General features: G+C 39.3%; 1 protein-coding gene across 2 annotated transcripts; it reads right to left on the bottom strand.

Moving 5' to 3' along the window:
- Positions 1-247: 247 nt before the first annotated feature.
- LOC105384019 (apyrase-like) lies at positions 248-14440 on the bottom strand. 2 transcript variants are annotated; one of them, XM_048626620.1, is made up of 12 exons: positions 14012-14440; positions 13513-13732; positions 10981-11172; positions 10768-10898; positions 10292-10436; positions 9078-9204; positions 4620-4660; positions 3965-4081; positions 3386-3476; positions 1533-1694; positions 889-1055; positions 248-618 (listed from the first exon to the last, which is right to left on the bottom strand). In XM_048626620.1, exons 1-12 carry the CDS (start codon positions 14122-14124, stop codon positions 493-495), a joined length of 1632 nt encoding a protein of 543 aa, XP_048482577.1. In that variant the 5' UTR covers positions 14125-14440; the 3' UTR covers positions 248-492. The 2 variants fall into 2 exon arrangements, with proteins under 2 accessions (XP_048482577.1, XP_048482576.1); XM_048626619.1 differs by lacking the exon at positions 3965-4081 and having other exon boundaries at positions 4503-4660.
- Between the last annotated feature and the right edge of the window lie 332 nt (positions 14441-14772).

A 14772-nucleotide genomic window follows, 5' to 3' on the forward strand; every position in this document is an offset into this window, starting at 1 on the left:
GTGAAATAACTCAACGAACGGTCAGACGTTCGTACAATCTGATTTAGAAGTACAAACTCACCCCCTTATTCATAGAAAAGTTACAATACGTTTTAACTAATAAACTGTTTTGTCCCTCTCTGACAAAGAACAAATTGTTCTTTGTTGGAGAGGGACAAAACAGTTTATTAGTTAAAACGTTTTGTAACTTCTCTATGAATAAGGGGGTCAGTCTCTTACATAACAAAAAGTATAGATACACAACAAATGATTAATAATCTTATTTATTTACATGTGTATTTAATAACTTAAAAATAAAAATAAATATTTACAGTTTTTGCTCATCCCTTTTTTATACAAACAGCAGTAGGTATTTTCATCATTCATTTGTTTTTTGACAAGCTTATAAACATGAGACCACGACGTCAACCCCGAATTGGTTGTCGAGGACATAATAAAAGACAAACACAACCTTAACACAATGGCACAAAGTTCAAAACACGGCAATATTTTTTAGTAAACGATCTTGATCCTTCCATCCAGGTCTTGCATGACGGTGCCCTGTTGCCGCATGTAGTCTTGCAGCATCACGTAGTCCAGCTCTATGTACTCCATGTCCTGACGGTGCTCTGACAGCATCTGTGAAAAAATATATATAACTACTTATACTTTGTAAAATATGAGAGCCCTATTTTCAGACTTTTACTGCTGAAAACTATTGGTATTACTTTCCAATATTTTCCTGTGTGATATTTAGGGGAAATTATACAAGAGTTTGTTGTAGCCATTCTTATATTCATTATGTTATCCATGAAGGCCTCCTGTCCTTATAAACCTGAACTTCAGTCAAGCGGTTCTCCAGTTTTATCAAGACTATCGAATAGCAACAGATTTATATTCGTCTCTCACCGTAAACCCGCCGCCGCCGTCTCCGATATAATCCTGCGAGACGACCCGGTACACCCGGTCCGGTTGTAGCGGCTCGTAGCGCGGCACGTCGCAATCGATGCACCGGATGAGAGTCTCGGTGATCCGGGCGTTGACCGGCGCTGACGCGTTCACTGTCATCCGCAAACCTGCGGAGGGAGAGGGTTTGTGATGAAAGTTGTACAAACAAGAACAGCTTGATTACACCTTCTGGTAGAGTGGCCGAGACGGTATCCTCGGCCGAGCACTCGGTCAATTGCTAGCCGTTCATTGGTCGCGGATAGGACGAGTATTGTGTCTCGCCACTCTACTCGATAGGTGTAACAAGGATATTAGAACCGGTTTTTGTCCATAGTCCGTCTGGCATCAAAATTCTCGAGACTAAAGATCAAAACACGATGTCATAATTTGCATACACTCACAACCAAGTAATTAAATAGTTCGACTTCCAAATTTTTTACACCAGATGACCCCGATTTTTTAAAACATTTAAATTTTAATTCAATCAAAATATTTACGCTTTTAGTTGGTAATAATATTCTTTCCTTTTAGGAATAAACTTGGTGCTATGTTCACTGGAAATTTTTCATTGCTCGTGAGTGTATTTTATCCAATCCAACGCTCACCTGCGACCTGCAACATCCGCTGGCTGCGGAACCCGCTCCCGGGCTCCTGGTAGGTGCCCACGGAGAACTCCAGCGCCTCCAGCAGGTGTTCCCCGCGCAGGGAGTACACTTGCACCATGTTCTCGAACGGCATCGCCATTAGCAGAGATCCTGTTGTTACGTCTGACGGAAAGACACAAATAATTAATACACTAGAAACAATAACACTTATTTTGTTACCTTATTTGCCACAATTAAATAGAGCCTATAGACGCAATTTTATCCGAATTATTAGTTATACTAAAATTATTGAATAAGTAGTATTAAAATCGATGGCACCTCCTCGAGTTTTACGGTCATAGCACATAGAAATATTAGGTCCTTACATATGAAATTGGCGTTTTCTATAGGAGGAACATAAAGTCGTTTTTTTTTTTAAATGAAATATATAAAATTAATCAAAGTATGTACCATTGCTATGTATGCACTTTTACCATCTCATAGGTAGTTCATTGATCCCCTTACTAAAAAAACCATTCGGGCGGGAATCAATAAAATCTTTGAAGGCGGTTTGGACTGCCCCATCGGAGTTGAATTTTTTTCCTTGCAAGTAGTTATCCAAATTGCGAAAAAAATGGTAATCTGTTGGAGCAAGGTCCGGAGAGTACGGTGGATGTCTAAGACATTCTAATTGAAGCTCCTCTAATTTGGTAGCCGTCTGTTGTGCAGTGTGTGGTCTAGCGTTGTCCTGAAGCAGCAGTGGCCTAGAGCGATTGACCAGCCTCGGTTGTTTAGCAGCTAGCTTTTCCATCATGGTTTGCAGTTGCTGACAATAGATATCTGCCGTAATCGTCTGGCCAGATTTAAGAAAGCTGTAGTGAACGACACCGGCACTAGTCCACCAAACACTTACAAGCAACTTTTTTTTAGTCAATTTTCGCTTAGGGCAGGATTTGGCTGGTTCGCCAGGGTTCAGCCATTGCGATGAGCGCTTCCAATTATCGTAGAGGATCCACTTTTCATCACAGGTAATGATTCGATTTAAATTCCTTCATTATTGTGCCGGTTGAGTAACGTAACGCAGCAGTCGACGCGCGTTTGTCGGTTTGCTTCACTCAATTCATGAGGTACCCACCTTTCAAGCTTTTTCACCTTCCCAATTTGCTTCAAGTGGATTAGAATAGTTTTATCACTAACACCGGAGCCTGCAGCTAACTCGGATGTGGTTTGCGATGGATCCGCTTCCACAATAGCCTTCAATTCTTCATTATCAACTTTGGTCTCCGGCCGTCCACGAGGCTTGTTCTGCAGGTCGAAATTTCCAGAACGAAAACGTTGGAACCAAAAACGCACTGTGTTTTCTTTTGCGACACCGTCACCATACACATCATTAATCCTTCGAGCCGTTTCTGCAGCACTGGTGCCACGGTGGAACTCATACTCGTAAATAACGCGATATTTCAAGTTTTCCATTTTGTAAACAGAGTGACACAAATGAATTAGGGGGTTTGAAACACAAATGCATGAGTAAATAGCTGTATGAATTTGAATTTGGAATTCCTAACCATAAAGGTAATATTTGAGATCAAAGTGGCCAGTACGACAAAACGCCAATTTCATATGTAAGGACCTAATATTATCAGTAACATTTGGAAACCTGGTCAATATACCTACTCGATATACTAAGCAATTTATGAACGCCAACGAACGGGTTTCGTTGACCTTCGTTGCTGCAATCTACCCTGTATTACGCATGAAAAATATCCATCGTTGGGCGTTCGTTAGGCCGGTCTATACGCAACTTAATAGGAATCACTAATAAAATTCCTCCCGTATACGTAGGTGTTTTTTTCTATCTAAATGGGTGTACTTACTTCCCGGGTTGATCTGCACGCGCAGGCCGCCCGCGTTGATGAGGCACACGTGCGCATAGCCCCAGCTGCCCGGCGCCGCGCGCGGCATCAGCTGCGAATACAGAGTTACACTTATTACACTTAGGAGGCATGCGGGAGGCGACTGGCTCTAGCCTCACGAGTAGAGGTGCTCGGCTATATGTGTCGTTCTATCTTTCTTCATGGCGATATTAATAGGAACAGCTGTTTAGATATGCGGGAAAGATAGTAGAAATACTACTTTGTATAAAAGGCTTAAAATTTTGGCGTTTATAGTTAATAGTCAAAAAGACCGTCCATTCCGCAAGCGGGTCTACCTATATTACATCATACTTAGAGCAACGCTTTGTAAACGCTCCCGCCGCCGCCGTAGAAGAATGAAATGTCATCAGGGCAATTCCCTAACAACCTGTATTGCCCTGTATACAGGGTGTTGCAAAAAGTGTATACTAAGCCGAAAGGGGGTGACTCAGGGGGTCATTCTGAACAGTATTAGAAATTCGCGAAAAAGCTTTACTATACCCTTTTTGCAACACCCTGTATAAATAGAGTATTTACTACCTGATGCAGGAACCCGTCGGCGGCCCAGCTGCCCATGTTGCACTCCCGCTGCGTGCACCACGAGCGGTTCAGCGACACGCGCGAGCGGCCCAGCACCTCCTTGCCCACGGCGTCCACTTGCTGCCTCCACGGCTCTAGTAGCCCCGTCACGAGTAGAGAGTGGAGACTATTATACATTGTGTCTTTCTATCTATCTCAAACTATGCCGATTTTGTGACGTTGCAATGGGTATAATAAGTAGATATGAAAGTGTTTTTTTTTTATATTGCCACTTGATTCTCTATGAAAGATGGCCACACTTTGAAATTTATAAACTAGCTGTTCCCGCGAGCTTGGCCTCGCCATAAAAAGTTTTCTCGTAGGAATTCCGCGATAAAAAGTCTCCAATGTGATAATCTAGGGTATCAGCTAACTCCATACCCAATTTCATTAAAATCGGTTCAGCCGTGTTGACGTGAAGCGGTTTTTGCGGTCTCCCGTAGCGCTTATCTAACCCTGCGGACAGGATAAGCATAGAAAACCATAGAGCCAGTCTAACCTGATGCAGGAACCCGTCGGCGGCCCAGCTGCCCATGTTGCACTCCCGCTGCGTGCACCACGAGCGGTTCAGCGACACGCGCGAGCGGCCCAGCACCTCCTTGCCTACTGCGTCCACTTGCTGGCGCCAGGGTTCCAGGAGGGCTTCGATTGTTGGGTCTGGAAGGTGACGTCACAGTTGTAGGTTTACATAGATAATGTAAAAAGAGGGCAGACGAGGGTTGAATAAAATTGCGGTTATATGAACTTTGGCTGAATGATGAGAAAGCGCCAAAAAGTCGTGAGTCGTTCTAGACCCATTAATCCTTTCTTTGCAGCCAGGGCCCGGCCCGGTAACCCCTTAGAGGGTTTTTGATAGGGTTTTTTGATAGGGTTTAATTAATCAAACCATTTTCACTAAAACCCGAACCAATTTGGTTACCAAACCCTTTCAAGACTTTGGTTACCCCAAGAAAGTGTTTTTGTAGATGACATATAGAGGGTTTACTTAAGTCGTTCATTTGGGTTCAAATAAACCCTATCGGTTCGAACTCTCAGCTCGAGCTCTCGGCTCGGCTCTGTCTTCGCGGGGCACTCGGGTAGACTCGGATATTATACTGTGACGTGCCATCGTATATTTTTGTTTTGATTTGACAATTGAGTATTTCAGAGTTTACATTATTTGTGTTTTTGCATGTTGAGCAGGGTGGAACTTTATTAGTGGTCAATCCAGTCAGCCCGTAGACCGATATATGATTTAGGTAACTACCTATTTATTTTCAGTTGTGGTTCAGTCCTATGTGTTGCGTAGCACCAATATTCGAGTTTATATTTTTTATTTCAATAAAATAATAATATGGGTGATATTGAGTGCTGCTGTTTCTTACATTGCTTACTAATTAATTTACAAATGCGGAGTTTCTGATTTTCCTCTTCATGTGTAGTATTAGGCTGCAGTTATACTCGGCGAGGTTTATAGTTATAGGTTAATGGGAAATACCTTCTCTAATATTTTTAATAAATTATATTTGAGACCTTTAAAATAACTTTATTTTAATGTATCCGTTTTTTGTGTAAACATAAAAGCTTGAGATAGAATGTAGGTACCAAGTGATATAATTAACATTATTCACTGATAAAATTCACCCTGAATATGCAAACCGAGGTAACGTCAATGTATCCAACATAGCCCACAGTATAAAAGGGTGTAACTCAAAATTTAACAAAAAAATGTTACGTCATTATCTTCAGAATATTGGAGAATTTGCAGATCACTGCTCTTACGGTGACGGAAATCATCGTCTAATTGTATTGTAATGCGGTGGATCAACGTTTAGGCGGATTGTCATTTCTTTACGTTCTTCAATACGGCGGCCCACGTTTAGCCGCATCGTACTACAGCTGGAATTGTATGTTGACCATGTCCATAATAAGAATTACATTACAGCTGAAGGAATTTTGTGGTATCGGTAGTTTAAAAACCATTTTGTAACAGTAATAGAGTAAATCTATCTTACGTACTTCCATTAAAGTATGAAAATACTGTTCCATAGGTACTACTCGGATTGCAGGATTTTCGGAATTATTGTTCTACATCTTCATCATCATTATTTATTTTGTTTATTTTGAAAATTGTTCTTGAAGTCACCGTTTACTAACATCTTTAACACGATTTACATTACAATACAGGAAATCCTAGTGTAAGGACTAGAGATAAGAGGCATTAGTGTGTAACTTTACTTTAGCACCAAATAAACGATTTGTATTTGTATTTCTTCGTTTTAATCATCATCAAATATCTGTATCCAACGCCATTGTTGTTGTTATGTCAAGCAGCGCAACGAGTGTAAAAAAATAAACTAAAATCATTCAAAGCGGCGGCTAATCTCTCGCCGTATTACATAACGAACGGCTGTCGAATGGCGTAGTGTTTAGTGGCCCTGACTGCTATTACGAAGGTCCCGGGTTTGATTCCCGGCTGAGGCAGGTATTTGTTTAAAGACAGATATTTGTACTCGGGTCTTGGGTGTTGATATTTATATTTACATATATTTAATATGTATCTATCTATGTATTTGTGTAGATAAGATATATCAGCTGTCCGATACCCATAACACAGGCTTTGCCTAGCTTGAGGTCGGATGGCCGTGTGTGAGATGTCCCCACATATTATTATTATTAATATATTATAAGTATTATAACTGCCAGCCGTATTGAATGACGTATGATGTCTAATACAATCCGGTGCATTTTCATGCAGCCGTATTCATTACGGCTAAACGTTGATCCGCCGCATTACAAATCGGCCCTGTCTTGTTATGCAGCTAGCCGTAATGTAATACGGCGGATTATACGATCTGGCTGCGACATACTGAGCTACTGAGCCGAAACCTACATGTGCAGCATGTTATTAATTAAACCTTAAAATAAAGTCAGAATTTCAAAATTCGCGAAAAAATATATAATTTTCCATAGAAACGTTGTTAGTCACGTGACTTTACTATGAAGAATGCTTTTTTTTCGATTTTCGTAATTCTGTTTTTATTTTCGAGCTTAGATAGAACATACTGCACATATAGGTTTCGGCTCAGTAGCTCAGTATGTCGCAGCCAGATCGTATAATCCGCCGTATTACATTACGGCTAGCTGCATAACAAGACAGGGCCGATTTGTATACCCTTTTTGCAACACCCTATATAAGGGTTGGATCCGATGTTATCAGCTTGATGACATTGAATAACACAACTTAACCAATAAAGATACACTTAACCTTTAACTGCCGACCTATACGTCTCACAGACGGCCGCGTTTTTATTTTGTCAATATTTTTTCACCTGAAGCGTTAGCAAGGTTCCGCGGCTCAGTACCCTCCTCCCCCCGCGTGTTTTACGTGCCGTCAGCGTCCCGCTTACGTCGCTTGCACAGGTGTTCTATGCGGAGCTCGAGACGTCTCACAGACGTAAGTACGGTGTTTATGTTCCAAACTTGATACGTCTCTTGGTCGTCACCACGTTGTAAATGCATGTACTACCTTAGTGTCTTGAGGTCGTCACATCGTAATAACCATATGTTTTTTTTCTACGGAATGTCTGAAAGTGGCAGTTCAGGGTCAAAAGAGAGGACACTACCTAGTGATTATAAAAATCAAGCAATTGATAATCATAGGAAACTGAGAGATAGGAGACAGGACGTGGGAGGGGATGAAATATCAGACCACCACGAGAACTACGTTGTACCATTGAACGAGTTATTGGCCCTACAGATATATATGCCCTCACCGACTCCGGCCAGAGCATACCGTAGCGTAGATCTGTGCAATTTGTCCAAGTCGACTAAAAAGACGCACAAAAAATTCATGTTGGCTCTGCAAGAAACCCATGTGCCTTACAAATATGCAATAGCTGCAAGCCATAAATATGCTAACTTGATTGTGTGTCAGTTTTTTTTTTCGTTAAGTTTTTGTGCTGATTCTTTTTTATTTTATTTTATTCGTTATAAAAGAGTAAAATTATTTAAAAAAATCTACTGATATGTGTATAAATAAAAAAATATATATGTCTAATAAAAGTTCCTAAAAATGTTCAAATAAAACTTGGGGTCTCATGAAAACAGGCTGATTTCTTGTTAAATTAACTAATTGTTTTATTGACTATCCATATATTATAAGCCATTTAACTATAGTATTTTTATGAGTTGTTATAAATGAAATAAAACGAATACTTTATTTTTAATTGATTTTACAATTATCTACGTCTCTCAGACGTAACCTCGTTGTTAGTGGCGCGTTTAGACCACGTCGGCAGTTAAAGGTTAAATACCAGTTTTATACTTAGGTAAAAGTTTATTTTGGCTCTACTGAAAAGTTTCAAAAATGGACATTGCCCCTCATGGTTCTGATGTCGAGATTTGTAAAATGACAACTAATTTGATGACAAGTTTTACAAAAAAATACTTGTATTCTTAGAAGGAAGGACTATTTTGCAATAGCAAGCAATAGCGGTTCAAAACCCTTTGTGATAGGGTTTTAAAAACACTTCGTGATAGGGTTTTAAAACACTTCGTAAAGGGTTTTAAAACCTCTTTGTAAAGGGTTACCAAATGAACTGGGTTACCAAATTAACTGGGTTATGCAATGAACGAATTAACCTGATCATAGGGTTTGAAGTGGTAACCATTTGGTTTGGGTAAGTGGTTTTACGATAAAGCCAATTGAATGAATAACCCATTGAAAGGGTTTTTCACGGGAAAGGGTTGTCCGGGCCCTGTTTGCAGCTCCTTTAACTGCATAAAGCATGTCACCTTTAAATGCATGGGTGAAGATGCGTCCGAGCCCTTGTGAAGCCCTAATGATACTTAGGTATGAGTAATATTAGCGAAATAATCATGGATGCGTCTCCAATTAAATCATTGGCATGGTAACGTCAAGTATTCCGCTGTTTACATTACCTCTTACAAAATTTCGGCTGATGATATCAGTCGCGCCAGCCCTAAAGGTCGCACCGGCGTTCGCGAGCTCGCGTAGTACTGGTTGACAGAAGAAAAAGAGGCGATCCCTTTACGTTACGGTTATATGTGCGGTGACCATAAACGCCCTTACCTCTAACAATAGTAGTGCCCAAGAAGATGGGCAGGCCGCTCCAACTCTGCACGACCCCGGCTGAGTCGATGTAGAACTTGATGTTGCCCAGGTAGCGAGTGTAGCACGACGCTTGCACGATTGGGATCTAGACAAAACAAAATACTCTCGGATTAGAAATAAACCATTAGGGGGACTTTGAGAAAATAACTTTTTCCTAGCTTGTCTGTACTAACACAGCGTATACCTTAAGATTAGGGTTTGACACCGTGATGAAAAGGATTAGCCAATCAGATTAGCGGCAGTCGCTGACTGCCCAGGATTCGCCGGGCGGATATACCTAAAAAGGTGATACGTCACTCGCAGAGGGTCCACCCCTGAGATGAGAAGAGGTGAAGTGGTGACTGGTGATACTATCTATTCGTGTGCAAATAATTACGTAACTATTCACTATCAACGCCAACATAATCTTTTACGATAACGGGACGTGCCCACCAAAGCCAGATAGATTAATATATTAGAATTAGACAAACGATTACGTCCACGCATCGATCACTAATTTCGATTGCCGATTTAAATTCGAATGATACGATAAAGTGGCTTAATCACCGATACTGAGTTACAGGTTTTATCTGGACATCAAACGTGCACGCGGGTAGCACTGAATGACCGTCACGTGCTATTTGTTTAAATAATACAATTTTTTTGACATTGTTACTACAGTCGTCGAAATATAATAGGTCCGTTTGGACAGCTACACAAATTTGCTATTTACTATTCTTGATCTATTTCTTGATTTACTTGATGAAATAAATAAAAAGACACATAATCTGGCTTATTATTTAACGGCCGAAAGAAAATAGAACTTTTAAAACAACAAAAGTTACTTGTTTAGACTTTTTATGATTTAGATTTGACACCAGCTGTCCTCCCATATATTTTGGAGCTGTCCAAACGGGCCTTTTATATTTCGACGACTGTAACACTTTTTGCGATTAGTATCATAGCTCTAGGCGATTGAGATGCCTCCGGAGCACGTGGTTCGAAACCCGTATAGTATAGGCCTAACATAAGATGCACATGTACTTGTGCGAGATGTTTCTACATATATTAGGTACTTACTAGGAATAAATGTTTTCTTTTTATATTGTTATGTCAGACAGACGATAAATTTTACAGACATGGTATTGCAAAATAAGTGCCTAAACCAGCTCAGATCCAGCTTAGATCCTTACCCGATGCCCACTACTCTGCGTGACCACAGTAGGGTAAGCTCCAATCGCATTATCTCCACTGGGAGCCTCCCCGTTGTAGAGCAGCGAGTGGGAGTGCGCGCCCACTATGATGTCCACTTCCGGGACCACACGGGCCGCCATGCGCCTTGAGGAGAAGGGGGGAGAGGTGAGTTTTGCTTGTATAGGGAAAATAGGGTCAGTTTCATAAGTAGCTACATATGAGTACACTTTTGTACCTTGTAGCGTGTTTTGAAATATACAAGGCCAGAACGCACCCATAGTGCACTAGCACTGTATAGTTTCAAGTGAAAAAAAATAATATTTTACTTGAAAATATACACGATTTGTGCGTACTAATCGCGTATACTTTCGTGTGTTTCAAAGTAAATTTTACCCTTGTTGTAAATTTACAATACGGTCTAGATGTATTTAAGTGATTTTACCAAGACTAGCCGATGGTAATGATGATGACTTACTGGTCACTATCATAGCCGCAGTGGGAAAGTACGATGATAATGTCAACCCCTTGCGCAGTCAAGATGGCCGCTTCCCTGTTCACGGCTGTCACTTCATCCTCCATTATTATGTTGCCAATTGGAGCTGAAAACTGAATCCAAACAATAAATATATAAAGCTAATTTACTAGACTTCATTCCATTAAAATATATTAAGAAAAAATATATACATACATCTTTCAAAAGCACTCCAATAATGCCTATTCTTCTTCCCTGACGAACGACGATGGTGTGGTTCTGGTATAAACCTTGCATCCTCGGCTCTAGGGTTGAGTTCACGTTGGCTGCCAACATCGGAGCGTTGAGTGCTTTTAAGTAGGGCACTAGCCCGTCGATGTCGTGGTCAAACTCGTGGTTTCCCAGCACCTGAGGAGTTAAAGAATTGGCCATGCTACCAATTTATGATATGTATTTTTTATAATTTATTTTGAAAATATAGACCATTTTAAGAAACTAATTTCGTTATTTTTGATCTTTATTCATTACAACTATTTTTAATAGGGTAGCAATAAAACGAGTGACTGTAAATTACAGTTCTAAGTGTCAAAATTAATTAATTTGGGTTATAGAATTACTAAGTGAGCGACTGACTGCGAGTGACGAGAAATCAACAGAACAGCAACTTACAAACATTAATTTGAGTTACTTAAAATACAAAATGAGCATCTTCATAATATTTGAGCGACCTAATATTTGTTTGAGTGTCAACGTTACGTCCTGCATTTTTTTCAATATTTGGCAAATGTATTTTTTATACTGAGCGGCATTTTATCTTAAATGAAGTGTTTCGAATACAAAAACCACTTTGAAAAATACACTAATGAGCAGAGTATAATGAGCTCACATTTAAAAAAAAAAAATAATATGAAATAACTATTTGAAGAAACACTATTCTATTAGTTGAGAAATTTTATTATTAAAATATAAGGGTAATTAAATAAAACAATGTACTCCATAAAAATAAAGTAATATGCATGCATTTAGTTCAATAAAATGAACAAAAATTTAAATAAGACGCTTCAGTCAACTAAAAAAAAAACTTGTTATTAATACTAAGAAACATTGATAGGTATGAGGAGCCCTACTACTCATCGTCACTGGTAAATACCTAAGTGCGGGCTTGGACTTATTGGGCCGGCCTCGTTTTCTTTTTTGTCCAATGGGTAACATTTTGCTTCCAGTGGTGGTGTTGTTAGTTTGAGCCGAATTGATAGCCCCAAAACGTGTTTGCATACATATCTATTGAAAAATTCGGGACAGTCGCACGATTCTTTTTGCCAGTGCATTTAAAAATCTGTAGTTTTCATTAAAAAGCGTATCAAAATAAAAAAACATAAGCCCTCAAATAGAATATCAGTATCCAATAATAATTAATAAAGCAGCATACAAAACTTTGCTCAAAGTGAACTTTTTAGTAGTTCGCTAAGTATAACCTCACTTAGAAAAATCGAATATATCTTAATATTGAAGTTGCCCTCGCTGTATTTCCAGTCGCTCACTTAGTAATTAAGTCGCTCGGATAAAATTTTAATATCTGAAATGGATTTATCACAGTCCACTTTTTGTAAGCTCGTTCTGGATTTTATTATAAATCAATATTCGTCGTCAGTTTAGTTAATTTTTCGCTTACTCAAATTCATACCGCTCAAGTTATTAAAACAGTATGTCATCATCAGTCGCAAAGTTTTTTTTTGTTCGCTCGTTTTATAATTCCCCTTTTTAATATAATTTTAAAATTTGGCCGGCTGAATGGATGTATGACGTCACAGAACCAATAGGTACTAAAATAAATATCTTTGCCTGCGCCACAAAAAAAGCAAGTGTCACTTAACGTCAGTGAGGTAGAATGTCATTGTCATCTGTCATCTAACTCTTAACCTACAAATAATACTCTGTGAAGCAATAATACTCACTGAAGAAATACTATCTCTGTTCTTGTTGTCATCGTAGTATCCACTGGTTTATTATTTATTCGTAGTAGAGATTCAAAACAAGGTAGAAAATAAATAAATTAAATCAATAAAGAGAAATAAACACACGGGCACCTACTCTGTGCACACGGGTGACACGGGCTGTGAGGTTCACAGAGTACATGAGGTTTGCGTTTATTGACGTTTGACGTTTACTTTTGTTTTGTGTTTTGTAGGCAAATGTAATTATACTCTATGATCCTAATCGTCGTCATAGAAAGGACAAATGAAGGTTATTAGTTTTTATTGAATAATTTAAAAAATAGAGACTTAATTTAAAATCTGATGACCAGAAATTGTACTGGAAGCATATTCCTCGAAACGGTTTTAAGCATTTCATTCTTGTTCAGAAAGTTAGCATGGCCAATTGATTATTCTTCTTGTTTACATAATGTCACAAACACTAGAGCTTGAGTTAGGAAAGGGTTAGAGGGAGTTTGAACATTACCTATGTAACAGTTGATATATAACTCAGGAAACCCTCAGAATAGTTTCCAAATTGTCTTCCAAATTACTGGCATTAGATTACTAGCATCCTAGTAGTAACTAGTATTATAAGTAGAAAGCGGTTGCCTCTTTGAACAAAAAAGGCCAAAAGACTTTCGATACGTAGAGTTGTGGGCAGAGAAACCTGAGCCTTCTCAGTAGCATTGTAACTCTAAGATGGGGTCAGATTTATTTGTCCCAGCCTGCACCTAGAACCTAATAGAAAACCTAACACCAAACCCCAACTCACATGAGCATCATGAGGCAGCATATTCATGAAGTGTTGGCTGACGTCCCATCGCAGGAAGTTGTACCAGATGGTCCCCTGGAAGGTGTCGCCTCCGTTCAGCACCAGGGAGTCTGGTTCAGCCTCCACCGCCTCCTTGACTGCCGTGAATAGGCGGGCGAACCCTCCGATGCAAGTCTCGCCGGACTCGCACGGGCCCCCGTTAGGGCTCACTTGGTCGAAGCTACAGGAAGAATGTGTTAGAGGGACAGCGAATATGGTTTTTAAGAGAAGTTATTTGCTTATGGTCGGAAGTGGGGACCGTGATCAGTGAGCATCACTTATGGAGGCTTCACATTGTTAATTTATTCAAGATATTGGTAGACAGGGTACCGTTAAGGGTTGGTTTATAGCCAAAGAAAGTTGTTTGGAGCTTTACGCTTCTTAAAACAGCTGGTCAGTAGCAAAAAACTATTAGTACCTAATTTTATATAAAAATACATACAGAATAAAAGATACTTACTGAGCATGGAAGTCGTTGAAATGCACTATGTTTAATTCAAAGAGATCACTGTTGTCTTCACCGACGGTCACAGATAACCATGCAGTGAGAAATAAAACTATTACTTTGTACATTTTAAACCTAATCTAATAAAATAAAAATATTCGAGAATCCCGCTCTTGCCTGTTGCTTGCGTTCGTTGTATTTTAAATAACTTTGTCGCACCTCAAGGATGCCAATATATTAGGTGAGATTATTGTAGGTAATAAAACTAATAAATTAATGTACTATATTATCCATTATCATGACGTCGTCAGGTTTTGCTTATGTATTAATCTACGTAAGTTTGATCGATTTTATCAACTCATAAATTATTAGACGATAGCTGAGGGTTGCCCATCAATCAATCAAAGATACAAATATTCTACTACAAAAAATAGACAAATCGAAACTGTACCTACCTTGTTAGTTTTAGGTATAATAATGTAAATACTATACCTATTTCGAGACTGAAAAGTAAAAAAACAATTTAGACTAGGTTGGTTTTTTGCAAAGCTTTAAGGGTTGGGATTGGTTTGAGGCCCAGCGCCACCGTAATCTAACTAAAACAACCCGATAGGAGGTTTTTCTTACTCACTAATAGTTCAACTAACCTTGGCCTAGACTGAACAAACTAGACCTCAGGGCGGAAACAATTACCTACAACACAACTGCCGCCCATTCAGCTAACCACATAAGTATAATTCAAGTCATAGATCTACGTGTTTTCTTAGTGACACAGC

The sequence above is a fragment of the Plutella xylostella genome, chromosome 16, assembly GCF_932276165.1.
Source record: "Plutella xylostella chromosome 16, ilPluXylo3.1, whole genome shotgun sequence".
Lineage (NCBI taxonomy): Eukaryota > Metazoa > Arthropoda > Insecta > Lepidoptera > Plutellidae > Plutella > Plutella xylostella.